The sequence below is a fragment of the Doryrhamphus excisus genome, chromosome 7 (genome assembly GCF_030265055.1).
Source record: "Doryrhamphus excisus isolate RoL2022-K1 chromosome 7, RoL_Dexc_1.0, whole genome shotgun sequence".
In the NCBI taxonomy this organism is placed as follows: domain Eukaryota; kingdom Metazoa; phylum Chordata; class Actinopteri; order Syngnathiformes; family Syngnathidae; genus Doryrhamphus; species Doryrhamphus excisus.
The window spans coordinates 1,959,538-1,987,059 of record NC_080472.1 but is presented as its reverse complement, the minus strand read 5'-3'; the positions used below and the strand labels follow the sequence as shown (position 1 = coordinate 1,987,059).

The window sequence follows — 27,522 nt, the reverse complement described above, 5'->3', positions numbered from 1 at the left end:
GTTGCTGTACAAAAGTATCCTTTCTCTCTGTGGACCCCATTGGACAGCCCCCCCATGTGACAGCCCCCCCATGTGACCGCCCCCACTGGACAGCCCCCAACATCCGGTATGGATTAGTTTGTTGCCATGGGACCATAAAAATCCGTCGTAAAAATCCCGTCTTGGAGCAACGGCCATTGGAAAAGTTTGATACTGCATCCTTTGGCTTTCACGAGTACGAATCCCATCAGAAACAATGATCCGACAATAAAAAAAAAAAAAAGTCATATATGTATAAAATATGAATAGATATTTAATGCAAAGAGAACATGGCGGTCATGGCAAGCAGGTTGATCTTCCTGTACAAGCGGGGAAAAAAAATGTTGCCTCGTGGTTTCAAACTTGTGCGTCTTCTCGAGGCTCTCTTCATGCGCTCTTCCAGTTTTTTATTTTTATTTTTTTTTATTTTATTAACATGAAGTGGGAGGAGCAACGGCTGAACTCTACCGGTCCTTCAGTTCTCTGGTCACATGTTTGGTGATGCGACCGCACAGCAGCCCCACCAGGAAGAGGACGCACATGCTCAGTGCGATCATGAGCAGGATGTAGTTCTTGGAGGGCGACGTCATCACCTGCACCGCCAGGTCGGAGAAACCCTCGGCCGGCGCCACCTACGGGACGCACGGGCATAGTTGTGTTGTTACGTTTTTTTTAAACATTAGAGTCCTCTACAGATTAAATAACACCCCTATAGTCATTTTTGCACTCTGATACCCCAATATGGCCGACGTAACAACAGAAAATTGTGACATTGGTGGTTCAGTCAGGTTTTTTTTGCCTGAAAGATGTTTTCTCGTACGTTTTTAAACATTATTAGAGTCCTCTACAGATTAAATAACACCCCTATAGTCATTTTTACACTCTGATAGCCCAATATGGCCGACATAACAACAGAAAATTGTGACATTGGGGGTTCAGAGTCAAGTTTTTTAGCCTGAAAAATGTTTTCTCATAAGTTTTTAAACAGTATTAGAGTCCTCTACAGATTAAATAACACCCCTATAGTCATTTTTACACTCCTATTACTCAATATAGTCAACATAAGAACATAAAATTGTGACATTGGGTTTCAGAGTTAAGTTTTTTTAGCCCAAATGAGATGTTTTATCATATTATTAGAGTCCTCTAAACACAAAATAACACCCCTATAGTTATTTTTACACTCCTATTACCCAATATAGTCGACATAACATAAAATTGTGATATTGGGGGTTCAGAGTCAGGTTTTTTAGCCTGAATGAGATGTTTTATCATATTATTAGAGTCCTCTAAACACAAAATAACACCCCTATAGTTGTTTTTACACTCCTATTACCCAAATATAGTAAACATAAGAACAGGAAATTGTGACATTGGGGATTCAGTCAAGTTTTTTTTAGCCTGAATGAGATGTTTTCTCATACGTTTTTAAACATTAGAGTCCTCTACAGATGATATAACACCCCTATAGTCACTTTTACACTCCTATTACCCAATATAGTCAACATAAGAAAGAAAATTGTGACATTGGGTTTCAGAGGTAATTTTTTTTAGCCTGAATGAGATGTTTTCTTATACGTTTTTAAACATTAGAGTCCTCTACAGATGATATAACACCCCTATAGTCACTTTTACACTCCTATTACCCAATATTAACAATAGCCCTTTCTAAGGGTAACTCAAACCTGCAAGAAAAAACCTGTTGTTACATTACAGCACCATTGCTGACACCTAGTGGCCAGTGTTGAACATTACAGTGTCTTTGAATGCGTCATTTCATGCTTGGTAATTAATCATTTAGATCATATTTTGCCAAGCATTGAGATTCCGCGCTTTGTTCAGTGGTTCCTGAACATACCACAGTTTGTTGTAGCGGTGAGTATCAATAAAAAAAAGATACGTCAATCATCATGAAAAAAGTCAAATATGGCTTCCTGGTCGGTACCTTAGCGGCGTAGCTCCACATGTCGATGCGATCCTGGAGTCGTTTCTTACATTCAGGCTGCAGGCGAACTCGCTTGTCCTGTAACGCCTCCATCAGACACGACATCTCTGCATCGTGACGGAAAACCACCATCATGACATGGACACGTCTCGTACGCTATAACATCTCTGGATTTGTTTACAAGAAAAGCCACTCCTATTTGTGCAGTAAATTATCGTGGCCACAAGATGTCGCCAAAATCATCCCACTGAAAACTAGTGGAAACATAACAGTTAAACTTACAGGAGAGGCCACTGCAAATAGTGCAGTAAATTATCGTAGCCACTAGATGTCGCCAAAATCATCCCACTGAAAGCTAGTGGAAACATAGTTCAATTTACAGGAGAGGCTACTGCAAATAGTGCAGGAAATTATTATGACCACAAGATGTCGCCAAAATCATCCCACTGAAAGCTAGTGGAAACATAACAGTTAAATTTACAGGAGAGGCCACTGCAAATAGTGCAGTAAATTATTGTGGCCACAAGATGTCGCCAAAATCATCCCACTGAAAGCTAGTGGAAACATTATTTAACAGTTAAATTTACAGGAAAGGCCACTGCAAATAGTGCAGGAAATTATTGTGGCCACAAGATGTCGCCAAAATCATCCCACTAGAAAGCTAGTGGAAACATTATATAACAGTTAAATAAACATTAATAAACATTTACATATTCAATGATGGCCCCGTGTGAAAAACCTAATAACTGGTCGTACCACCCTTAGCAGCAACAACTGCAATCAAGCATTTGTGATAACTTGCAACGAGTCGGCTCTTTAGTTGTTCAGTTGTGGGGTCTTTTGTGACCTCTTGGATGAGTCATCATTTTTGATTTTTATTAACGGCAGCTCCTAGGGAAGGTTCACCACTGTTCCGTGTTCCATTTGTGGGTAATGGCTCTCACTGTGGTTTGCTGGAGTCCCAAAGCTTTTTTTTTTTTTTTTTTTTTTTTTTCAAATGTCTAGTCCAGGGGTCTCAAACACGCGGCCCGCGGCCCAAATGTGGCCTGCAGGACACTAGTTTGAGGCCCCCCCGCCTTGATATGATTAGTGTCATTGTGTGAAATGAAAGCACCTACGTCTTCCTCTGCCGGGTGTGATAGCAGCGCAGTGATGCTTCAGGTCCAGGGCGCAGGCCGTGTGGAGGACCGGGTCTACAAAGATGTCTGCTTTACTCTCCTTCAGCATGTTCAGCACTTCCTGCAGACGAGAAGTAGTCGTAGCAAAATCACCATTATTATTTTTCATGGTATTTTTTTCTTAGTCAGAAAAAAGATTGCACCCCTATAGTTTTAAAGTCAAGTCGAGTCAACTTTTTTAGCCTGAATGAGATGTTTTCTCATGTTTTTAAACATTATTAGAGTCCTCTACACATTAAATAACACCCCTATAGTCACATTTACACTCCTATTACCCAATATGGCCGACATAACAGAAACTTGTAACATTGGGGGTTCAAAGTCAAGTTTTTAGCCTTAATGAGATGTTTTCTCATACGTTTTTAAACATTAGAGTCCTCTACACATGAAATAACACCCCTATAGTTATTTTTGCACTCCTATTACCCAATATGGCTGACATAACGGCAGAAAATTGTGACATTGGGGGTTCAGAGTCAAGTTTTTAGCCTGAATGAGATGGTTTCTCATATGTTTTAAACATTAGAGTCCTCTACACATTAAATAACAGCCCTATAGTTATTTTTGCACGCCTATTACGCAATATGGCCGACATAACAGAAAATTGTGACATTGTGGGTTCAGAGTCAAGTTTTTTTAGCCTGAATGAGATGTTTTCCCATACTTTTTAAACATTATTAGAGTCCTCTACACATTAAATAACACCCCTATAGTTATTTTTGCACTCTTATTACCCAATATGGCCGACATAACAACAGGAAATTGTGACATTGGGGGTTCAGAGTCAGGTTTTTAGCCTGAATGAGATGTTTTCTCATATTATTAGAGTCCTCTAAACACAAAATAACACCCCTATAGTTATTTTTACACTCATATTACCCAAATATAGTAAACATAAGAACAGAAAATTGTGACATTGGGGGTTCAGAGTCAAGTTTTTAGCCTGAATGAGATGTTTTCTCATACGTTTTTAGACATTAGAGTCCTCTACACATTAAATAACACCCCTAGAGTTATTTTTACACTCATATTATCCAATATAGTCAACATAAGAACAGAAAAGAGTGACATTGGGGGTTCAGAGTCAAGTTTTTTAGCCTGAATGAGATGTTTTCTGTGGAAAAAAAACGAGCCTATTTTCAGATGTGTCCTTGAACACATCCAGGCATTTTTCCATACCTTTTTACAGGCGTCCTGTTTGATCTTGAGCAGGTTTACTTTCAGACATTCTTCCACCTGACCAGTCTGCTCCTGGGCGGCGGCCTCCTCGGCACACAGCTTGGAGATCTGGGTGAGAAGGTGCAAATGTCGAGGAGAGGACATTCTATGATTGACAGTCCCTCGACATGCTCACCTCGTCTGAGCAATGCATCTGCAGCTGTGGGTCCAGTCGGTAGTCCAGCGCAGACTCCTGGAGAATCACTCGGATCTGGTCCTCACAGTCCGGAGACAATCTCTGACACGTTGGAAGGTGAGATTTAAGATGTCCTCAGTTAGGACACGAACTTGATCTCCGATGATTGGACTCACCTGATCGGCGTATTTGAGCTTGAGGCAGGCGATCACCTGACCCTCCAGCTCGCTGTCTTCGCTCCCTTTGTTCAGGATGGACTGGCAGAACTTGGGAATGTCCGCTCGGCAAGATTTCCTCAACACCGGGTTCAACCTGTAGTCTGAGGATACATGGCGGACCGCTTTTGGCAGTGACTTCCTGCTCATTATTAGAGTCCTCTAAACACAAAATAACACCCCTATAGTTATTTTTACACTCCTATTACCCAATAGTCGACATAACAACATAAAATTGTGATATTGGGGGTTCAGAGTCAAGTTTTTTAGCCTGAATGAGATGTTTTTTATACGTTTTTAAACATTATTAGAGTCCTCTAAACACAAAATAACACCCCTATAGTTATTTTTACACTCCTTTACCCAATATAGTCGACATAAAAAAATAAAATTGTGACATTGGGGGTTCAGAGTCAAGTTTTTTAGCCCAAAAGATGTTTTCTCATACGTTTTTAAACAGTATTAGAGTCCTCTAAACATCAAATAACACCCCTATAGTTTTTTTTACACTCCTATTACCCAACATATTCGACATAAAAACATAAAATTGTGACATTGGGGGTTCAGAGTTGTTTTCTCATACGTTTTTAAACATTATTAGAGTCCTCTAAACACAAAATAACACCCCTATAGTTATTTTTACACTCTTATTACCCAATATATTCGACATAAAAACATAAAATTGTGACATTGGCGGTTCAGAGTCAAGTTTTTTAGCCTGAATGAGATGTTTTCTCATACGTTTTTAAACATTAGAGTCCCCTACAGATGATATAACACCCCTATAGTCACTTTTACACTCCTATTACTCAATATAGTCAACATAAGAACAGAAAAGTCTGACATTGGGTTTCAGAGTTAAGTTTTTTAGCCTAAATGAGATGTTTTCTCATATTATTAGAGTCCTCTAAACACGAAATAACACCCCTATAGTTATTTTTACACTCCGATTACCCAAATATAGTAAACATAAGAACAGAAAATGGTGAGGTTGGGGGTTCAGAGGCAAGTTTTTTAGCCTGAATGAGATGTTTTCTCATACCTTTTTAAACACTAGAGTCCTCTAAACACAAAATAACACCCCTATAGTTATTTTTTACACTCCTATTACCCAATATAGTCGACATAACAGAACATTTTGACATTTGGGGTTCAGAGTCAAGTTTTTTTTAGCCTGAATGAGATGTTTTCTCATACGTTTTTAAACATTATTAGAGTCCTCTAAACATGAAATAACACCCCTATAGTTATTTTTACACTCCTATTACCCAATATAGTCGACATAACGTAAAATTTTGACATTGTGGGTTCAGAGTGAAGTTTTTTAGCCTTAATGAGATGTTTTTTAATACGTTTTTAAACATTATTAGAGTCCTCTACACATGAAATAGCACCCCTATAGTTATTTTTACACTCTTATTACCCAATATATTCAACATAAAAACATAAAATTGTGACATTGGGGGTTCAGAGTGACGTTTTCTCACACCATGGACTTGCCGTCCTTGAACACTTCTCATTTATCTTTTCAGGAAGTACCACTAAGAAAGCGAAAGCGAAAGTGAAAGTGAAAGCGTACCTGTGTTCTGTGTGATCTGTCTCTTTGTGATCATCTGCTTGCACTTTGGATCCATCAGCTCGCTGTTCTTGTTCTGCTTCAGACACTGAAGAACATTTCTGGCATCGGCTTCAGTGCAGAACCTCTGCAGAAGAGACCGAGTTCCAAATTATGTTTTGGTTTTATTTTTTAATAATATGATCTCAGTTCTTCTCAGCACCTTAATCATCTGCTTGCAGACTCTCATCAACTGGTAGTCCAGCTCGGGGTCTGTCATCTCGGCCTCCTGCAGCCTGAAGATCCTCTGATGGCAACGTTGGCTGAGCTGCTTCTTCTGCTCCTTCAGACACTCGATCATCTGATTGACGGTGAGGAACGGGCCAATGAAAACGTGAGACGTGCGCCACACGTGTCGCCGTCTTTCCCCCGAAACTTTTACCTGGGCGTTGCCAAACGCTACGTTGGGACACAGGCGACCGATGTCCGACTTGCAGGGCTCGTACAATTCCGGGTCCAACCTGATGTCCTCCGACTGGCGAGACATATTTGACATATCATTTTTCCATATCCATATCCCAGATCTATAAATACATCTACCATCTACCATCTCCAGCTCCTCCACACGCAGTTGCTTCCGACATTTGAGGGACACCCGCTGCTCTTTGGCCTCATGCAGCGTGTCGTTCCTGACGGTGGTACTCAGGCAGATGACCACGTCGACCCTGATGAGTCGATAATGGGTAATAAAAAAAAAGATAATGGGAAATTACAGTGTAAAGGTGACTATAGGGATGCTATTTCATGTCTAGAGGGCTCTAATCATGTTAATAACTGTACTTAGAAGGCCTTAAACAGGAACTCAGAAATCCAAATCTAAAATCCCCCCCTTGAGATGAGTCGATAATGGGTAATCATAGTGTAAGGTTGACTATAGGGATGCTATTTCATGTCTAGAGGGCTCTAATCGTGTTAATAACTGTACTAAGAAGGCCTAAAACAGGAACTCAGAAATCCAAATCTAAACCCCCCCTTAAGGTTTGAGATTAGTTGATAATGGGCAATAAAAAAGATAATGGGTAATTACAGTGTAAAGGTGACTATAGGGATGCTATTCCATGTCCAGAGAGCTCTAATCATGTTAATAACTGTACTTAAAAGGCCAAATCTAAAATCCCCCCTTCGGCTTTGAGATTAGTCCATAATGGGTAATTACAGTGTAAAGTTGACTATAGGGATGCTATTTCATGTCTAGAGAGCTCTAATCATGTTAATAACTGTACTTAGAAGGCCTAAAACAGGAACTCAGAAATCCAAATCTAAAATCCCCCCTTGAGATGAGTCAATAATGGGTAATAAAAAAAGATAATGGGTAATTACAGTGTAAAGTTGACTATAGGGATGCTATTTCATGTCTAGAGGGCTCTAATCATGTTAATAACTGTACTTAGAAGGCCTTAAACAGGAACTCAGAAATCCAAATCTAAAATCCCCCCTTGAGATGAGTCGATAATGGGTAATTACAGTGTAAAGTTGGATATAGGGATGCTATTTCGTGTCTAGAGAGCTCTAATCATGTTAATAACTGTACTTAGAAGGCCTTAAACAGGAACTCGGAAATCCAAATCTAAAAGCCCCCTTAGCCTTTGAGATGAGTCGATAATTACGGTGTAAAGGTAACTATAGGGATGCTATTTCATGTCTAGAGAGCTCTAATCATGTTAATAACTGTACTTAGAAGGCCTGAAACAGGAACTCAAACATCTAAATCTAAAATCCCCCCTTAGGCTTTGGGCTGAGTTCGATAATGGGTAATTACAGTGTAAAGTTGGCTATAGGGATGCTATTTCATGTCTAGAGGGCTCTAATCATAACTGCACTTAGAGGGCCTAAAACAGGAACTCCAAATCTAAAAATCCCCGCTTTCCGCTTTGAGATGAGTCGATAATTGAACTTACTTCTTTTTGATGTTTGGACACAAGCGAAGAACATCCTCCTTGCAAGCCATCTTGAATTTATAAGAGAAGCGGAAATCCTTCATCTGAATCTTCATATTGAGGACAACGAGACTTTGTGTTAGACAAAACGCCGTTACACAAACATTCAGTATCAGTGCTCAATATACCGACCATTATGGATGAACCACTTGATAGTAATAATTAAGATATTAAGATAATAATTAATAAATTCAGCAAAACCTTCTCGTCTGATTAGACCTACCAGTTGGAAGTGAGTCACGCCAACCGAACATTTGTCGTTCATTTCCTTTTGGTGTTTGTTCTGAACCAAACACTCCATAAGATCGCCGGTGTCGATTTGGTTGTCTGCCAAATCCTGGCCACAAACACACACAATAAAGTTTTTACAAATTGAATTATCTCACAACAGGCACCATACAAGTGTAAAGGTGGCTATAGGGATGTTACTTCATTTCTAGGGGGCTCTAATAATGTATTTAGGCATGTAAACAGATTTTACATGCTCTGACTATGAAAATATTACATTTTAATAAGGAATCAACAAACTCAGATCAACAAACACTTACTTTTATGTTATTATTTATATATATAAATACATATATGTACATTATATATATAAAATGTATACGAACAAGTGGTTAAATAGACAAAAACAATGGTTTCGTTGACAGCCATGTGCTCTTCTCGCGATTAGACAATCTTTGACGTTTTTTCTTCTCTATATAAGCTAGCAAAGGCAGAAATTACTTGGGTGAAAGACAGTGATGGTCACATGGTTTATGAGTTGATTTAAAATGTATAAATGGCTTTATAATAGGTAATACATATGTTAAACTGCATGGCCCAACTGGTTAAAAAGCTATGATAAAAAGATAAAAGTGAGACATCTCCAAAAACAATCGTTTCAGTGACAAGCAGAGTAAGTGCTGTTCTCACAGAGACAATCTTTGACGTTTTTTTTCTTCTCTCTGTGAAGCATAAGCTAGCAATTGTAAAAATGAAGTTTGAAAAGCAAATAAACAAGCTGTGTTTGTTTTAAATAGTTTGCGCAGTGGGAAACTTTCGTCTTTGTGAGTATCTATGTGTAATTAAAAAAACACTTAAAAGAGGGAATGTGTTTGTAAACTTGACGGTGTGATGTACTGTGGCTGTTAGCCATCTTGTGTTTTAGCTAGCTACTTGTGTTTAGCATATTTAATGTACATTTATAGGTAGTAAATGTATTATCTGTATGTTACAGTTATCGCACGCATACAGGCACGACAAAGAAAGCACTAAAGCAAGAAAAGTAAGCTTTGTGTACGATGTTTTGTTTATTGGTTCTCTGGCGTTCGACGAGTCTGAGGACATTACACTAAAAGTACGCGCTTTCATATTAGAGTCACCAAAGGCCAGAAAAACGTCATTGGATTTGGCCTTGCTGTTTTTTATTCTTCTTAAAAATTATCTAGAGTGGTCTAAATACTTACTAAATACAGCGAATAAGTTGGCAACAATTTATCCCACCGGCTGTGTCTTCATCCGATAAGGTGTGTTTAAGCAGCAGAGTAACGCCGCCATCTAGTGTACAGAATTGGAACTACACACCAGACTCAGTCCCATATTAGGCCTACTGGATGATTATTATTGCCAGTATTATAATAATTCATCTCCAAATGTTACTGTCAAAATGAAAGTTATGCTTGAAATGTATACTCACAAAAAGCATTTTTTTTGTTGAGTACTGATATTTTTTGCTGAAATTTACCTATTACATAGTAATCAGTAACAATGTTACCTATGTATTGATTACTAAAGAACGGAAAATGGTAGAAACAATTTTTTTTTTCTGATGAAAGACAGCCATAGAACACAATATTATGTGTTTCTTGAAAGATCAGTCCAAATCATCAATTTCTTGGTTTAGGTCACTAATAAAGAAGAAGATTGGCTATAGTTTCCAAGATACGATATTGCGTCAAAATAGGATATTCATGCAAAATAAGGCAAAAACGGTAATTTATCAGAAGGTAAAATTCTATCTGAAAGCCTGTCTGCACATTCCGATTGCACATTTTTAATATATCTGGAGTTTTGACATAAAATGTTTTGTTTTCCTTTGCACAAAATGCATGCATGTCGAGAAATTTCATGACCTTTTGATTGAAAACTTAAGGCAGATCATTATAAGCAGCTGGCGGCAAAACTCCTGAAGTCCTACAAAGTCCTTGGCTGCAATATGTCACTGAAGATACACGTTTTGCATTCCTATTTAGAAGTAAGTGATGAGTTTTGATGACTTTTTGTAGTTTTAAATGATACTTTAGCTTGTTTTTTAATAACATATTCAATTAAACATATGCGATTTTGACCACACACACAAACACTAAACCACTGGTTCCCACAGAGCCCGTGTACAAGTGTGCAAGTGGTGTGTGTGTGTGTGTGTGTGTGTGAATATTCTTACACGGCAGTGGGCCTGGATCATGGGCTCGCACGCTCTGATCAGCAGCGCATCGATTTGGATGTCCTGAGTCGGACGACAATACGAAAAGAAGCTAAATGTGTGATTTTCACGACATCAATAACAAAGTCATAACACTGTTGACCTCTGACCTCTGATTCTAACTCCGTCAGGTTGCCCACCACTTCCCTGCAAGCCGACACCAGGTCCTCCAGATGCTCCTGCAGACACTCCAACTCCTGTAACAAAACACCAATCAACTCTTTACTCCAGGGGTCTCAAATTCAATTTACCTGGGGGGGCCACTGGAGCTAGGGTCTGGGTAAGGCTGGGTCAGGTTTTAAAAAAAAAAACAAAAATGCATTTATTAAAAATAGAAAAATATACAAACTTTTTCAGTGCTTTGGTTCCGATTTTCTACAATAAAAGCTCTGATAAAACATTCCACTGTTCTCAAATATCTTCATTTTTATTTTTCTGCACAAAATTAGAAAAAAAAATTAAAAAAATAGAAAAATAAATAAATAAAGAATAAAAAAAAATCAATCAATCAGTAATAAATAAATAAATATAATAATAATAATAAAAGGGCAAATAATAAAAACCTAAGAAACCACATATAGTTGGTGGGTAAACAAATGATTTTTTTTCATATTAAAATGAACAAAGCATTATTAGAGCCCTGTAGACATGACAAAACACGACTATAGTCACATTTATACTCTTTTTATTTATTTACAACATATTGCGCAACTGCGGGGTCTTGAGACACATGCTAACTCGCAAACTCGAGACCTAGCGACCTAAACGGTAGCCTTCAAGTTATTTCTTTTTAAACTTAAATAGCCAAAAACTTACCACTTCCACACAGATAGCGAGGATAACTATTAACAGTTATTTAACCTTTAACATGAACATGAATCAAATGTAATCATTTTTTCTGGGTACATGATACCATACAGCATCCGTATCAAACTTGCGCGGGCCGCACTAACGTTAAACTTTCATATCAAGGCGGGGGGCCTCAAACTGGTGTCCTGCGGGCCACATTTGGCCCGCGGGCCGCGTGTTTGAGACCACTGATTTACTCGATCTCCTTTCTTGTGTTATTGAATGACAAAGTGTCTCCTGACTTTTTTTATTTTTTTACAGTTATGTCCTGTAAACATATATAAAACATATAAATATATATAAACTATAAAATAAGATATAAAATATAAAATAAAATATTTAAAATATTTAACTAAATAACTAAATAACTATAAAATAACTATAAAATATATATATATATACATAAATATATATATAAAATAAATATATAAACATATAAAAGGCCTGACCAGGGTTCAATTCCACCCTCGGCCATCTCTGTGTGGAGTTTGCATGTTCTCCCCGAGCATGCGTGGGTTTTCTCCGGGTACTCCGGTTTCCTCCCACATTCCCAAAACATGCTAGGTTAATTAGCCACTCCAAATTGTCCATAGGTATAAATGTGAGTGTGAATGGTTGTTTGTCTATATGTGCCCTGTGATTGGCTGGCTCGCCCGAAGACAGCTGGGATAGGCTCCAGCAGAAAATTAATGAATGACTGAATGAATAAAAGGCCTTGGTATCGGCATCAGTCCAGTATCTGACCTGTCCGGCGTCTGTCTTCTCGCTGCACCACTTTCCCAGATCTGTCATGCAGCGCTTCTGCAGCTCAGGGTCCAGCTTCACATCCAGCGCCCTCTGGTGGAGAATCCGCTGAACCTCCATTTTGCAGTCCCGTGATAACTGCAAGCAGAAGCGATACAAGTTTAAACAAGGGAAAGCAAAGAGAGCGGTTGCCCTGACAACGTCAACCACAGGTAGGACACTAAGACTTGCACTCAAAATCATTCAAGACATATTTATTTGCCATAAAGCAAATTGTGATCATTTTTTCCGATTCTGACTTTGTACTCTTTGAAACTAAGTGTAATATTTTGACTTTATTCACATACGATTACTGCTGTTTTTTTTCATTCTTGTTGTATTATGATTTTATCTCATAATATTATTATTATTTATATTACATATTTAATTATATTATATAATATTACATATAATAAGATATATTATTATTTATTTATTATTATTTTTCATCAATGAAATTTTCCAAAAATTACGACTTTATTTTGTTTTGCTAGGTTAATAAAAAAACATTTATTTAATATTTAAACTTTTTTCTTCTAAAATGAATTAACTTTTTTCACATTAGAATTAGAATAAATTTATTTTCTATTAATATTTTGACTTTATTCATATACTATTACTGCAGTTATTTTCATTATTGTTTTATTATGATTTAATCTCATATTATTATTATTTATATTACATATTTGATTATATTATATAATATTATATTATTATTTATGTATTATTATTTTTCATCAATGAAAATTTCCAAAAATTACAACTTTATTTTGTTTTGTTAGGGTAATAAAAACATTTATTTAATATTTTAATATAATATATTTATATTTATTTTATATTTATTTAATATTTAAAGTTAAATATTAACTTTTTTCACATTAGAATTAAATGATTTTCTATTAATATTTTGACTTTATTATAATTTAAAAATTACAGCTGCTTTTTTTCATTACTGCTGTTTTTTTCTTTTAATTTTCCAACACTTTCATTTTCATAATATTTTGACTTTCACCACTCTTCCATTTGTGGATAATGGCTCTCACTGCGGTTAGCTGGAGTCCGGAAGCTTTAGAAATGGTGTTATATCCTTCTCCAGACGGGTAATCAGTTAATTTATGTTTTAACGGGGGCGGGGGGTTATAACACTTTTTCTCAAAGGGCCTTTTGTGTTCTAGTGCATTGTGATTTACTAATATTTACATTTATTTGATGATCTGAACTATTTAAGTGTGACAAACATGCAAAAAGATAATAAGATATTATATAGATATGTATAGAGATATTATATAGAGATATTTCACTTACATTCCTGTTGGAAATTTCAATAAAATCAAATAAATGAACAATTAAACAAATAGTATCATCAATCCTTCCAAGCCCATAATCCCATCATAGTGAAAAAATCATAATGGGTATTCCAGATTGTCTCCCAAACTGTAATATCATTGAATTAAGGTCTCTTAAATAAATATAAATATATAATATAATTAAATATAAATTAAATAAAATTTAAAATAATTAAATACAAATTAAATAAAATTTAAAATAAATAATTAAATAAAATTTAAAATAAATAATTAAATATAAATTAAATAAAATTTAAAATAAATAATTAAATATAATTAAATAAATATATAATATAATATGTATATATAAATATACAATAAAATATGATTATATCAAACCATATCATGCCAGATTTAACTCACAGAAAATGACCCAAACAAATGAAAATGTCACTCCAACCCTGATTCACCATCATCAGTCTGATTTTTTTTTTTTAAATCATAACCAGAAATAATAATGAGATTAGCAGGCGGGGGGGGGGGGGGGGGGGGGGGGGGTGTTGACGACTTACCTGTTCATCTGCGTCCACCTGTTCAATTCAAAAAAACGAAACACTTCCTGATTCTTCAGTCAGACAAAGAACAAAATTGAATTGAATTCACCAAAAAAAAAAAAAACAAAGACTGAATTCGGAATCGGAATTTACAGCGTCATCGTACCCGACGGCCCTGCTCCTCGGTGCGGTAGGCGTGGCGGTAAAGGCAGGAGAAGACGGCGCCAGGCGGCATCAGCTCACTGGTCTCGTTCCAGCCGTGTGTGTGACACAGTCGGGCAGCATCTCCTTGACATTTCTTATAGAGGATCGGGTCCAATCTGGGACATAAATGGAATTGTTTTTTTAATCATTGGTGATCCGCTTTTCATGGTACAGTAAACCTCGGATATATCGGACTCGGATATACCCCCGAGACCCTCATGAGGATAAGCGGTAGAAAGTGAATCAATGCATTCTATTGGTGCCTATCGGGGCGCTGCAATGACGTCAGCCTCCCTCTAGGCTCCGGCCTTTTCTCTGGTGGACGGAGGCAGCATTGCAGTGCCATCCATCTATTTTCTAGGCCGCTTGTCCTCCAATGAATTCTGCCGATACCGATACTGATAATCTATCTCGCTTGAAAACAGCTGGGATAGGCTCCAGCACCCCCGAGACCATTGTGAGGATAAGCGGTAGAAAGTGAATGAATGAATATTCCCATCATGTATTGCATCCAAGCAAAGCATTCTATTGGGGCGCTGCAATGACGTCAGCCTCCCTCTAGGCTCCGGCCTTTTCTCTGGTGGACGGAGGCAGCATTGCAGTGCCATCCATCTATTTTCTAGGCCGCTTGTCCTCCAATGAATTCTGCCGATACCAATACTGATAATCTATCTCGCCCGAAAGACAGCTGGGATAGGCTCCAGCAACCCCCGAGACCATTGTGAGGATAAGCGGTAGAAAGTGAATGAATGAATATTCCCATCATGTATTGCATCCAAGCAAAGAATTCTATTGGGGCGCTGCAATGACGTCAGCCTCCCTCTAGGCTCCGGCCTTTTCTCTGGTGGACGGAGGCAGCATTGCAGTGCCATCCATCTATTTTCTAGGCCGCTTGTCCTCCAATGAATTCTGCCGATACCAATACTGATAATCTATCTCACCCCGAAGACAGCTGGGATAGGCTCCAGCAACCCCCGAGACCATTGTGAGGATAAGCGGTAGAAAGTGAATGAATGAATATTCCCATCATGTATTGCATCCAAGCAAAGAATTCTATTGGGGCGCTGCAATGACGTCAGCCTCCCTCTAGGCTCCGGCCTTTTCTCTGGTGGACGGAGGCAGCATTGCAGTGCCATCCATCTATTTTCTAAGCCGCTTGTCCTCCAATGAATTCTGCCGATACCAATACTGATAATCTACCTCGCCTGAAAAACAGCTGGGATAGGCTCCAGCACCCCCGGGACCCTTGTGAGGATAAGTGGTAGAAAGTGAATGAATGAATATTCCCATCATGTATTGCATACAAGCAAAGCATTCTATTGGTGCCTATCGGGGCGCTGCAATGACGTCAGCCTCCCTCTAGGCTCCGACCTTTTCTCTGGTGGACGGAGGCAGCATTGCAGTGCCATCCATCTATTTTCTAGGCCGCTTGTCCTCCAATGAATTCTGCCGATACCGATACTGATAATCTATCTCGCTTGAAAACAGCTGGGATAGGCTCCAGCAACCCCAGAGACCCTTGTGAGGATAAGCGGTAGAAAATGAATGATTGCTTATCAGCAACAACTGCAACCAAGCATTTGTGATAACTTGCAATGAGTCTCTTATAGATGTTCGCGGTAGAAAATAAATGAATGAATGAATATTAAATATTATATAAAAATATCCTTTAATTTTTCTGTGACCAGGTTTTTCATACCCCCTTGCCTTAAAGGTCAAGTCACAGGAAAAGAGAAGCAGTTCCACTCACTTCCAGTCCCTGGAGATGAAATATTGCAGCTCCAGCAACCGATGCTCACAGTCCTCCACCATCTTCTCCGTGTACAGGTGCTCCATCAGACAAGACAAGATCCTACGCACGCAAAAATGGCGGTTAAGACAAGTTATATTTCATAAATATAGCGCACGCGTGTGGCGCTCACATCGGGTCTCCGTTGCGGATATGCTTGCAGGCCGTCTGGATGACGGATTCGCAGGCCTCGTTGAGGGCTCTGTCGATCCTGTAGTCCGCCCCCGGGTCGGCAGACTGGATTAAAGTCTGAAGCTGTGGAGAACAACCGACCCAACTTGCAAAGTTAGAATCCTATATACAATAATTGGGCTTTTGGATCAGATCGGATCGGACTGGGTTATATAGACTGTATTTTTATGATTTTGAATTTATGATCAAAGTAAATTTAGCTATTATCAGAGCGATACCAATCTTAAGTATGGGAATCGGACCATCCCTAATTAACAACAACGACAATGCAAGTCAGCTGCTGTCACATTGTTTTAGAACAGGGGTGGGCAAACTACGGCCCGGGGGCCACATCCGGCCCGCCAAGTGTTTGAATACGGCCCGCCCAATCTTTCCAAAGTATTTCATTTAAACTCAACATACAACCTGGCATCATGGCCTGAGCCAACCTTTTGATGGTTGTATCAATTTCGTTGTTTGACATGGTCTGTTGTTTACAAAGTGCTCCTGAAAAAAGGGACACAAGCACATAATAATAATAATAATAATTATTATTATTATTAGATTATTATAATTATTATTAGAACTATTATGATTATATAATTATTATATTAATGCTAATTATTATATTAATTATATATAATATTATTGTTATATTTGCATATTTTACATAATAATAATATAATAATTATTATTTAAATTTTATTGTAATTATTATAATATTTTATTATTTTAAAAATATTTAATTATAAATATAAAATAATAAATAATAATAGCAGATTGCATGACAATTTTACAGATACAATAATACCAGATGGTTCCAATTTTCTACAAGAAAAGCTCTGATAAAACATTCCGCTGTTCTCAAATATCTTACTTTTTATTTTTCTACACAAAATAAGATGAAAATAAATAAACAAATCAAGAATAAAAAAAATCAATCAATCAGTAATAAATAAATATAATAATAATAATAATAATAAAACGGCAAAATAATAAAAAAATAATAAAAACTAAGACAAATTATTTTTTTCAGATTAAAATTCACAAAGCATTATTAGAGCCCTGTAGACATGACAAAACACGACTATAGTCACATTTATACTCTTTTTATTTACAACATATTGCGCAACTGCAAGTTTGAGACACATGCTAACTCGCAAACTAGAGAGCTAGCCACCTAAACGGTAGCCTTCAAGTTATTTTCTTTAAACTTAAATAGCCAAAAACTTACCACTTCCACACGGATAGGGAGGATAACTATTAACAGTTATTTAACCTTTAACATGAACATTAATCAAACGTAATAATTTTTTTCTGGGTACATGATACCATACAGCATCCATATCAAACTTACATTAAAACTTTCATATCAAGGCGGGGGGGGCCTCAAACTAGTGTCCTGCGGACCACATTTGGCCCGCGGGCCACGTGTTTGAGACCCCTGGCGTAACATCCTGCATTTTTCAGATCAAAATTTTGATGGAGGGAAGGCGGTGACTTACGGCACTCTGGCATACGCTGTCAACGGTGGCACTGCGGTCACTGCGTCCGATCCTCATCAGGCAATGCAGAGTGCGACCTTTGCGGTGAAGCCCCGAGCAGTGAGTCTCAATCTCGGCCCTGCAGTGGAGCACAATCTCTGGACTCAGAGAGAAATCCTCCATCAGCATCCTCCGATAGTCGAGCATCTCCCCTTGGCACTCGCCAGTGACCGGGCGACCTACGTGTGATGTATTAATGCAATATAAGTCAAGTTTTGGAAACATAAACTCATCACACGGCAACTTAACACTCAAAGGGTATAACCTAAGAAATATACAAACAAGTACCAATATGAGTTTTAACGGTTTCCCATAGCAAAAGCATTCATTCGTGCCTACCGGGGCGCTGCATTGACGTCAGCCTCCCTCTGATGAATCGGACCTTTTGAATCATTGCGTTGCCCTGGCAGCCATGTACAATGTTATGCTTTGCTGGGAAGCAAAGTTGCTGTGTGATGATTTTAGCGTCACTTAGTGTAGTGACCTCTGGGTACTCCGGTTTCGTCCCACATTCCAAAAACATGCTAGGTTAATTAGCGACTCCAAATTGTCCATAGGCCACAATAAAAGGCCCCTTCAGAAGTTGATTGGCCTTTGTAACAGGCAAATGTGGTGTCCAAAGTGTAGCACTTGGGGCCATTTCCGGATGGTGGCACAGTCCAAAAAGCAGCTTACATGGAAAAAAATCAGTAGTTTTATGGAATGGAATGACCTTTAACCGGGCTGCACGGCGGTCAGGTGGTTAGCGCGCGGACCTCGCAGCTAGAAAACCCGAGTTCAATCCCACCCTCGGCTATCTCTGTGGAGTTTGCATGTTCTCCCCATGCATGCGTGTTTTTTTTTCTCCGGGTACTCCGGTTTCCTCCCACATTCCAAATACATGCTAGTTTGCTAACATGCTAAACATGCTAATTGGCGACTCCAAATTGTCCATAGGTATGAATGGGAGCGTGAATGGTTGTTAGATCGAGTGCGAAAGGTTATCCTCTCGTTTAGTGTGGAAGTGGTCTTTTTTTTTTTTTGCTTCTTTGTCCCTCGACCTCACTTCATTTGAAATGAAACGTAGTCAAAGTCCTGACCTATGTCACGGCGTACGAGTGGTTAGCATGCAAGCCTCACAGCAAGGAGACCCGAGTTCAATTCCACCCACGGCCATCTGTGTGTGGAGTTTGCATGTTCTCTACCCGTGCTTGCGTGGGTTTTCTCCGGGTACTCCGGTTTCCTCCCACATTCCAAAAACATGCTAGGTTAATTAGCGACTCCAAATTGTCCATAGGTATGAATGTGAGTGTGAATGGTTGTTTGTCTATATGTGCCCTGTGATTGGCTGGCCACCAGTCCAGGGTGTACCCCGCCTCTCGCCCGAAGACAGCTGGGATAGGCTCCAGCACCCCCGCGACCCTGGTGAGGATAAGCGGTAGAAAATGAATGAATGAATGATAAACAAAGGGCGGCACGGTGGGCGAGTGGTTAGCGCGCAGACCTCACAGCTAGAACACCCGAGTTCAATCCCACCCTCGGCTATCTCTGTGTGGAGTTTGCATGTTCTCCCCGTGCATGCGTGGGTTTTTTTTCTCCGGGTACTCCGGTTCCCTCCCACATTCCAAAAACATGCTAGGTTAATTAGCGACTCCAAATTGTCCATAGGTATGAATGTGAGTGTGAATGGTTGTTTGTCTACGTATATGTGTGCCCTGTGATTGGCTGCTCTACAAAATATCAAAGTGTGTAGGCGGTGAGCCCACCTCGGTGCACGGCGGCCTCCAAACACAGCAGCAGGTACGAGAGTCGGGCCTCGCGAGCTCGTGGCAGGTTGCTGTCGATGCTGCACCGATGCTTCCTCAGGTCGAGCTTGCAGGCTTTAGCCAGGGAGTAACTGACCCTGTAGTCCTGCGAGATCAGCTTCTGGCGGGTGGTCAGTGCGTCTCTGCACTTTAGAGGGAAGTAAGGAGAATATTTTTTTTGTGAATCACGAACATAGTAGGTACCGCAATGGGCTCCTTATAAGTCGCCTAAAGCAACAAACGAGCGGTGGACGTTGTGGTGCATGCACACCTTTTCCGACATGGCCTCTTCAAACTTGTGGTTGAACAGACACTTGTAGACCTTTCCTTCTCCTGCTTGAATCTACATGAAAGAGAATAGCAATGATCAGCTCAAACTATCCAATTTCACTAAGAACACTAAACTCATCACACATCGACTTAACACTTAAAGGAACTATAATAATATAATATAATAAGAAATATACAAACAAGTACCAATATGAGTTTGGAAAAAAAAAAACTATTATTCCCATCATGGGTTGCATGGCAGACGAGTGGTTTGCGTGCAGGTCTCACAGTTAGGAGACCAAGGGTTCAATTCCACCCTCGGCCATCTCTGTGTGGAGTTTGCATGTTCTCCCCGTGCATGCGTGGGTTTTCTCCGGGTACTCCGGTTTCCTCCCACATTCCAAAAACATGCTAGGTTAATTAGCGACTCCAAATTGTCCCATAGGTATGAATGTGAGTGTGAATGGTTGTTTGTCTATATGTGCCCTGTGATTGGCTGTACCCCGCCTCTCGCCCGAAGACAGCTGGGATAGGCTCCAGCTGTCTCCCGCGACCCTCGTGAGGAAAAAACGATAGAAAATGAATGAATGAATGAATCACTGGTATACCTTACAAATACACAAACAAGTACCAATACGAGTTTAAAACAGAAAAAAACTAGGGGTGCGCCGATCGATCGACATTGATCAGTACCGTTCGATTTCTGCGAAAAAGCAGAAATACTTGCCTTTAATGTAAAAATGTACACTTAATCTATGTGCTCAGTAGTGGTATCGGCCGACAAGCGGCCTAGAAAATAGAGGGAGGCTGACGTCATTGCAGCGCCCCGATAGGCACCAATACAATGCTTTGCTTGGATGCAATACACGATGGGAATATTCATTCATTCATTTTCTACCGCTTATCCTCACAAGGGTCTCGGGGATTGCTGGAGCCTATCCCGGCCGTCTTCAGGGCGAGATAGGTTATCAGTATTGGTATCGGCAGAATAAAAGGAGCATCCCAAATTTTCATTGGAGGACAAGCGGCCTAGAAAATAGATGGATGGCACTGCAATGCTGCCTCCGTCCACCAGACAGAGAAAGGCCGGAGCCTAGAGGGAGGCTGACGTCATTGCAGCGCCCCGATAGAATGCCTTGCTTGGATGCAATACATGATGGGAATATTCATTCATTCACTTTATACCGCTTATCCACACGAGGATCTCGGGGGTTGCTGGAGCCTATCCCAGCTGTCTTCACTATTATTCTTTGTTTACAGGATCAACACTGCTAGCATAGCCACCTACTAAGCTCACCAGTTAGCCTCCAAATAATGTATTCTAAGATCAAAAAAGTATTTCAAATGAAGTGAGGTCGAGGGACAATGAAGCAAAACATTTACCACTTCCACACTAAATGAGAGGACACTTTGGAGTCGCTAATTAACCTAGCATGTTTTTGGAATGTGGGAGGAAACCGGAGTACCCGGAGAAAACCCACGCATGCACGAGGAGAACATGCAAACTCCGCACAGAGATGGCCGAGGGTGGAATTGAACCCTGGTCTCCTAGCTGTGAGGTCTGTGCACTAACCACTCATCCACCGTGCCGCCATGTTCACTGCATTTGTCCTCAACAGTCCTTACATTCTGGCAGAACCTCTCGCGGTCATCTCTGCAGGAGAAGTAGAGATGTCGATCGAGGTGAAAGTCATCCGACGACAGCTCCGCCACTCGCAGAATGGCCCTTTGACACTCCTCTTTGATTGGATGAACTCCATTTTGTTGCTCCGCCTCCCTCACGAGTGCCTTTTCCAGACAAGCGATGACCTCCCCCTGCGAGTGGATGTCCTGATGTTGCAACAAGAGACGAAACCAGGTTCAATTTATAGCAGAAACATCGAAAGAACTATAAAGTTCTATCAGCTTTCCGATCTTCTCTCCAGAGGTCACCTTGTGTCCCGTATTGATGCTGCCGCAGCGGAGGTTGTTGATGTCTTCTTTGCATTTGTCCATGAAGCCGCAGATCAGTCGGTAGTCGCTGAAGATAATACTGGTCATCTTGGTGATGTACTGGTTACACTGGTACTCGCTGATGTTGCTGCGGTGATCCACCAGACAGGACACAAGGTAGCCCCTCCCGCGCTCCTCCTCATTGCACTCCTTCAGCTACAGGTATTGAACACGAAGAGGGAAAATAAGTCATGGTAATGGTTGAATTTCATTTGAACGTGCATCAGATTACAATTGAACGCATCGCATAATCAGTTCACAGTTCCACATGTCCGAAAGGAGTAGGAAGAAGCAAAGCTTATTAAATCCTACCCCTCTATCTACTACTTTTACAATCAGTAACTGTTACATTTGTTCACTTCCTGCTTTCCATAATACATTTTGATTTGTTTTTATTTTTAAATTTTTAGTCCGAAATTACTGATTGTTACATTTGTTCACTTCCTGCTTTCCTAATATAAGTGATTTATTCATTCAATTTTATTTTATATATTTTTTTATTTTAGCTTTATTTTGGTTTTATTTATTCTTATTTATTTTTATTTTTTGTCCCGTACCGAAGTTACTGATTGTTACATTTGTTCACTTCCTGCTTTCCTAATATAATTTAAGTGATTTATTCATTCAATTTTATTTTTATTTTATATTTTTTTATTTTTGTTTTATTTTGGTTGTATTTATTTTTATTTTTTGTCCCGTACCGAAGTTACTGATTGTTACATTTGTTCACTTCCTGCTTTCCTAATATAATTTAAGTGATTTATTCATTCAATTTTATTTTTATTTTATATATTTTTTATTTTAGTTTTATTTATTTTTGTTTATTTTCATTTTTTGTCCCATACGGAAGTTACTGATTGTTACATTTGTTCACTTCCTGCTTTCCTAATATAATTTAAGTGATTTATTCATTCAATTTTATTTTTATTTTAGTTTTATTTTGGTTTTATTTATTTTAATTTTTTGTCCCGTAGCGAAGTTACTGATTGTTACATTTGTTCACTTCCTGCTTTCCTAATATAATTTAAGTGATTTATTCATTCAATTTTATTTATTTATTTATTTTGTTATTGTAGTTTTATTTATTTTTATTTAGTTTTATTTTTTGTCCCGTACCGAAGTTACTGATTGTTACATTTGTTCACTTCCTGCTTTCCTAATATAATTTAAGTGATTTATTCATTCAATTTTATTTTTATTTTATCTTTTTTTATTTTAGTTTTATTTTGGTTTTATTTATTTTTATTTTTTGTCACGTACCGAAGTACGAAGTGATATGACGAGTTACAAGTGAAGTGACGAAGTAGGTGCAATTCTATTTTATCATATGAAAAAAAATGTTTTGCCCCCTATAAAAATAGCTGTTTTTTTTTTTTTTTTGCACTATGTTGGCGGTCCTTAATATATAATGGTAAGGTGTTAGAATCCCAACAGGCCATCAGTATGAATCATGTGGACGCGGCGGCCTGCAGAAACGCCTACTCCAGCCTGCTAGCCTCCAGCGCTAGCCCCGATGACCATGCACGCTGAAGGCCACACCTTAACTCCCGATTCCATCTGTTCATGGATCATCTTCATTATCGGTGAGTACCTTTCTATTTAATACTTGTGTCTTAAACCAGGACTTAAGTCTGTAAAAAAAAACAGGCATTTTTATGGACACTCACCTCAGTGATGGTGCTCTTGCAAACCTCCACAGCCACGGACTCAAACTTGGGGTCTGTGGTCAGATTAAATTTATAGTTCCAAAGGAGCTGAAGACAAGAAGACAAAATGAATGATTGAGAAGATTCTAAAATAACCTATTATTGTGAAGGCACCGTATGATTGTAGGCATCATCGTCAACTATTCCGTTTTCCCTGTGCATTCTTACCATCCTTCTAGGAAAAGTAAAGAGACATTTTATTCTAAGTACTTACATGGTTGCAAGCAGGGGCAATGTCAGTTTCCTGCAGAAACAAAAAAAAAAAAAAAAAAAAAGCAGAGGTCAAATGTTTGTGGTCAAGAGAAACACAGAGAAAAATGAAATCCCACATCAGAATGCAAACGTCCACATTGAATAAACAGGCTGGGAATATTTCCCCATTTCAAATAATGATAAAGCTAAAGAAATAATATACACTATATGCACACAATTCAAGCTAAATGGCTGTGTTGGCAATGTTCACGTTGTTAGGTCAATTAATCCCAACCATTATAATCCCAGCGCTATACAAATAAAATGTTTAATTTAATTTAATTTAATTTAATTTAATTTAATTTAATTTAATTTAATTTAATTTAATTTAATTTAATTTAATTTAATTTAATTTAATTTAATTTAATTTAATTTAATTTAATTTAATTTAATTTAATTTAATTTAATTTAATTTAATTTAATTTAATTTAATTTAATACAGCTGGGATAGGCTCCAGCACCCCCTCGACCCTCATGAGGAAAAGCGATAGAAAATGAATGAATGAATAAATTAAATTAAATTAAATTAAATTAAATTAAATTAAATTAAATTAAATTAAATTAAATTAAATTAAATTAAATTAAATTAAATTAAATTAAATTAAATTAAATTAAATTAAATTAAATTAAATTAAATTATAAAACGGCAAATAATAAAAACTTAAGAAACCACATATAGTTGGTGGGTAAACAAATGATTTTTTTCATATTAAAATGAACAAAGCATTATTAGAGCCCTGTAGACATGACAAAACACGACTATAGTCACATTTATACTCTTTTTATTTACAACATATTGCGCAACTGCAGGGTCTGGAGACACATGCTAACTCGCAAACTAGAGAGCTAGCGACCTAAACGGTAGCCTCCAAGTTATTTCCTTTCAACTTAAAATAGCCAAAAACTTACCACTTCCACACGGATAGGGAGGATAACTATTAACAGTTATTTAACCTTTAACATGAACATGAATCAAACGTAATAATTTTTTTCTGGGTACATGATACCATACAGCATCCGTATCAAACTTTAAACTTTCAAATCAAGGCGGGGGCCTCAAACTAGTGTCCTGCGGGCCACATCTGGCCCGCGGGCCGCATGTTTGAGACCCCTGATATAGTCCAACCTCCATCTGAATCACCAGTGCTCCAACTCAACGGTGACACACATAAGCAGCATGTTGTAAAAGCCAACCTTGCCCAGAAGGTCATGTGACCCGTTTTGCACTTTACTCAGTACAGCCGAGCGTCTGACAAATGTTCAAATGTTAACATAGCGACCCATGATTTCACCACACCACTCCCTCGTCGTTTCATTGAAGAAAATATGTCATCCATTTTACAATGTTGCTTTTACTGCATGTACTTATCTGGCAACGTAAATGTGTGACTGTGTATTTCTCTCAAGGCAACAGTGTCCAAAGCGGGGACAGGGAGGGACCATTTTCAGCCTGCAGCTCATTTTTATTGGTAGGTATTGGCAGGTTTATTCATTCATTCATTCATTCATTTTCTAACGCTTTTTTCTCACGGGGGTGCTGGAGCCTATCCCAGCTGTCTATATTTTATTTTATTTTCATTCATTCATTTTCTACCGCTTTTCCTCACGAGGGTCGCGGGGGTGCTGGAGCCTATCCCAGCTGTCTCCACTATTATTCTTTGTTTACAGGATCAACACTGCTAGCATAGCCACCTACTAAGCTAACCAGTTAGCCTCCAAATAATTTATTCTAAGATCAAAAAAGTATTTCAAATGAAGTGAGATCGAGGGACAAAGAAGCAAAACATTTACCACTTCCACACTAAATAGAGGACAATTTGGAGTTGCTTATTTTATTTTATTTTATTTTATTTTATTTTATTTTATTTTATTTTATTTTATTTTATTTTATTTTATTTTATTTTATTTTATTTTATTTTCATTCATTCATTTTCTACCGCTTTTCCTCACGAGGGTTGCGGGGGTGCTGGAGCCTATCCCAGCTGTCTTTATTTTATTTTATTTTATTTTATACCGCTTTTCCTCACGAGGGTCGCGGGGGTGCTGGAGCCTATCCCAGCTGCTCTTTTCGGGCGAGAAGCGGGGTACACCCCGGACTGGTGGCCAGCCAATCACAGGGCACATATAGACAAACAACCATTCACACTCACATTCATACCTATGGACAATTTGGAGTCGCCAATTAGCATATTTAGCATGTTTAGCATGTTAGCAAACTAGCATGTATTTGGAATGTGGGAGGAAACCGGAGTACCCGCAGAAAACCCACGCATGCACAGGGAGAACATGCAAACTCCACACAGAGATAGCCGAGAGTGGAATTGAACTCTAGCTTTTCTAGCTGTGAGGTCTGCGTGCTAACCACCTGACCGCCGTGCAGCCCGGTTAAAGGCCATTCCATTCCATAAAACTACAGATTTTTCCCTTTAAGCTGCTTTTTTGGACTGTGCCACCATCCGGAAATGGCCCCAGTGCTACACTTTGGACACCACATTTGCCTGTCACAAAGGCCAATCAACTTCTGAAGGGGCCTTTTATTGTGGCCTGTGGACAATTTAGAGTCGCTAATTAACCTAGCATGTTTTTGGAATGTGGGACGAAAACCCACGCATGCACGGGGAGAACATGCAAACTCCACACAGAGATGGCCGAGGGTGGAATTGAACTCTGGTCTCCCAGCTGTGTGGCCTGCGCCCTAATCACTCCTCCGCCGTACAGCCAATATTGTACAAATATAATATAAAAATATAATGCGGGAGGAAATTGGAGTACCCGGAGAAAACATGCAAATTCCACACAGAGATGGCCGAGGGTGGACTTGAACCCAGGTCTCCTAGCTGTGAGGTCCACTCGGCCACCGTGCAGCCCTAGCAGGTATAGTCTATAATTCAATTAATGCAATATTAGAGTTTTGTATTACAGAATGTACATAATGTATCAAGTGTACAAAATACCTACAGTAAAAAAATATACACAAATTATTATTATTATAAATATTATTATGTTAATATTCTGGGCAAAGGTAAAAATATGGGCTTGAGTACATTATTTGTAAATGTATATCTCTGATATCAGACACTTGTCATATACACGAAGCAGATGTGTTCAATGGCAATCAGACATATTCGGTACCGGTGCTGATTCACCTCCACCCTCCGTCCAATTGACAGCGGGGATGGATGGATGGAGGCACCGGGGCATCACACGCAGCATCATCAGGCGGCGGCCCCTTACCTCTCTGCGGTCCTGGAGGCACTCAAGCACGGACAGGTTGTTAGCCCAGGTGTGTTTGGGGCAGAGCCGGGTCAGGTCCGCTCTGCAGGCCTCCTCTTCCGACAGCTTCCAACCGGTCGTCCTTCGAAGCTGTGAGGCCCCAGCGGCGGCGGCGGCCACGGCAGCCGCGGCAGGTGCATCCTTGGCTTGCGGTTCGGCGGCTCTGAGGACAGCCGGGTTGGGAGGCGCGGCGGGACCGCTGGCAGCCTTCAGGCCGAAGACGGGTCCGAAACCGCAGAGACACACAGATGATAACAGCAGCAGTAGCGGAGAGCGACTGGACGTCGCCATCTTCAGACCACTGTAAAGCTAAGTCTATACGCAGAACAACATTAC

At 39.1% G+C, this 27,522-nt stretch overlaps 1 protein-coding gene across 2 annotated transcripts; it reads right to left on the bottom strand.

The window, feature by feature from the left end:
* Positions 1 to 78: 78 nt before the first annotated feature.
* LOC131131866 (Golgi apparatus protein 1-like) lies at positions 79 to 27,522 on the bottom strand. 2 transcript variants are annotated; one of them, XM_058076843.1, is made up of 27 exons: positions 27,148 to 27,522; positions 23,876 to 23,905; positions 23,623 to 23,709; positions 21,896 to 22,111; positions 21,590 to 21,793; positions 19,965 to 20,036; positions 19,655 to 19,841; positions 17,871 to 18,088; positions 16,328 to 16,449; positions 16,156 to 16,257; positions 14,368 to 14,521; positions 14,220 to 14,237; positions 12,323 to 12,460; positions 10,840 to 10,926; positions 10,691 to 10,753; positions 8,486 to 8,599; positions 8,224 to 8,312; positions 6,873 to 6,990; positions 6,708 to 6,800; positions 6,489 to 6,626; positions 6,290 to 6,413; positions 4,672 to 4,814; positions 4,496 to 4,597; positions 4,321 to 4,428; positions 3,082 to 3,202; positions 1,964 to 2,070; positions 79 to 650 (listed from the first exon to the last, which is right to left on the bottom strand). In XM_058076843.1, the coding sequence occupies exons 1-27, from the start codon at positions 27,475 to 27,477 to the stop codon at positions 483 to 485; spliced, it is 3,453 nt and encodes a 1,150-aa protein (XP_057932826.1). In that variant the 5' UTR covers positions 27,478 to 27,522; the 3' UTR covers positions 79 to 482. The 2 variants fall into 2 exon arrangements, with proteins under 2 accessions (XP_057932826.1, XP_057932827.1); XM_058076844.1 differs by lacking the exon at positions 14,220 to 14,237 and having other exon boundaries at positions 27,148 to 27,521.

What these genes read in the sequence shown, in the direction of transcription:
- LOC131131866 (XM_058076843.1), bottom strand. Translation starts at nt 27,477, where the DNA reads ATGGCGACGTCCAGTCGCTCTCCGCTACTGCTGCTGTTATCATCTGTG. An exon ending in ACAGCGTATGCCAGAGTGCC is followed by an intron (nt 16,450 to 17,870) that starts GTAAGTCACCGC and finishes TGTTCTCCACAG; the next exon opens with CTTCAGACTTTAATCCAGTC. An exon ending in TGTCCAAACATCAAAAAGAA is followed by an intron (nt 6,991 to 8,223) that starts GTAAGTTCAATT and finishes TCGACTCATCAG; the next exon opens with GGTCGACGTGGTCATCTGCC.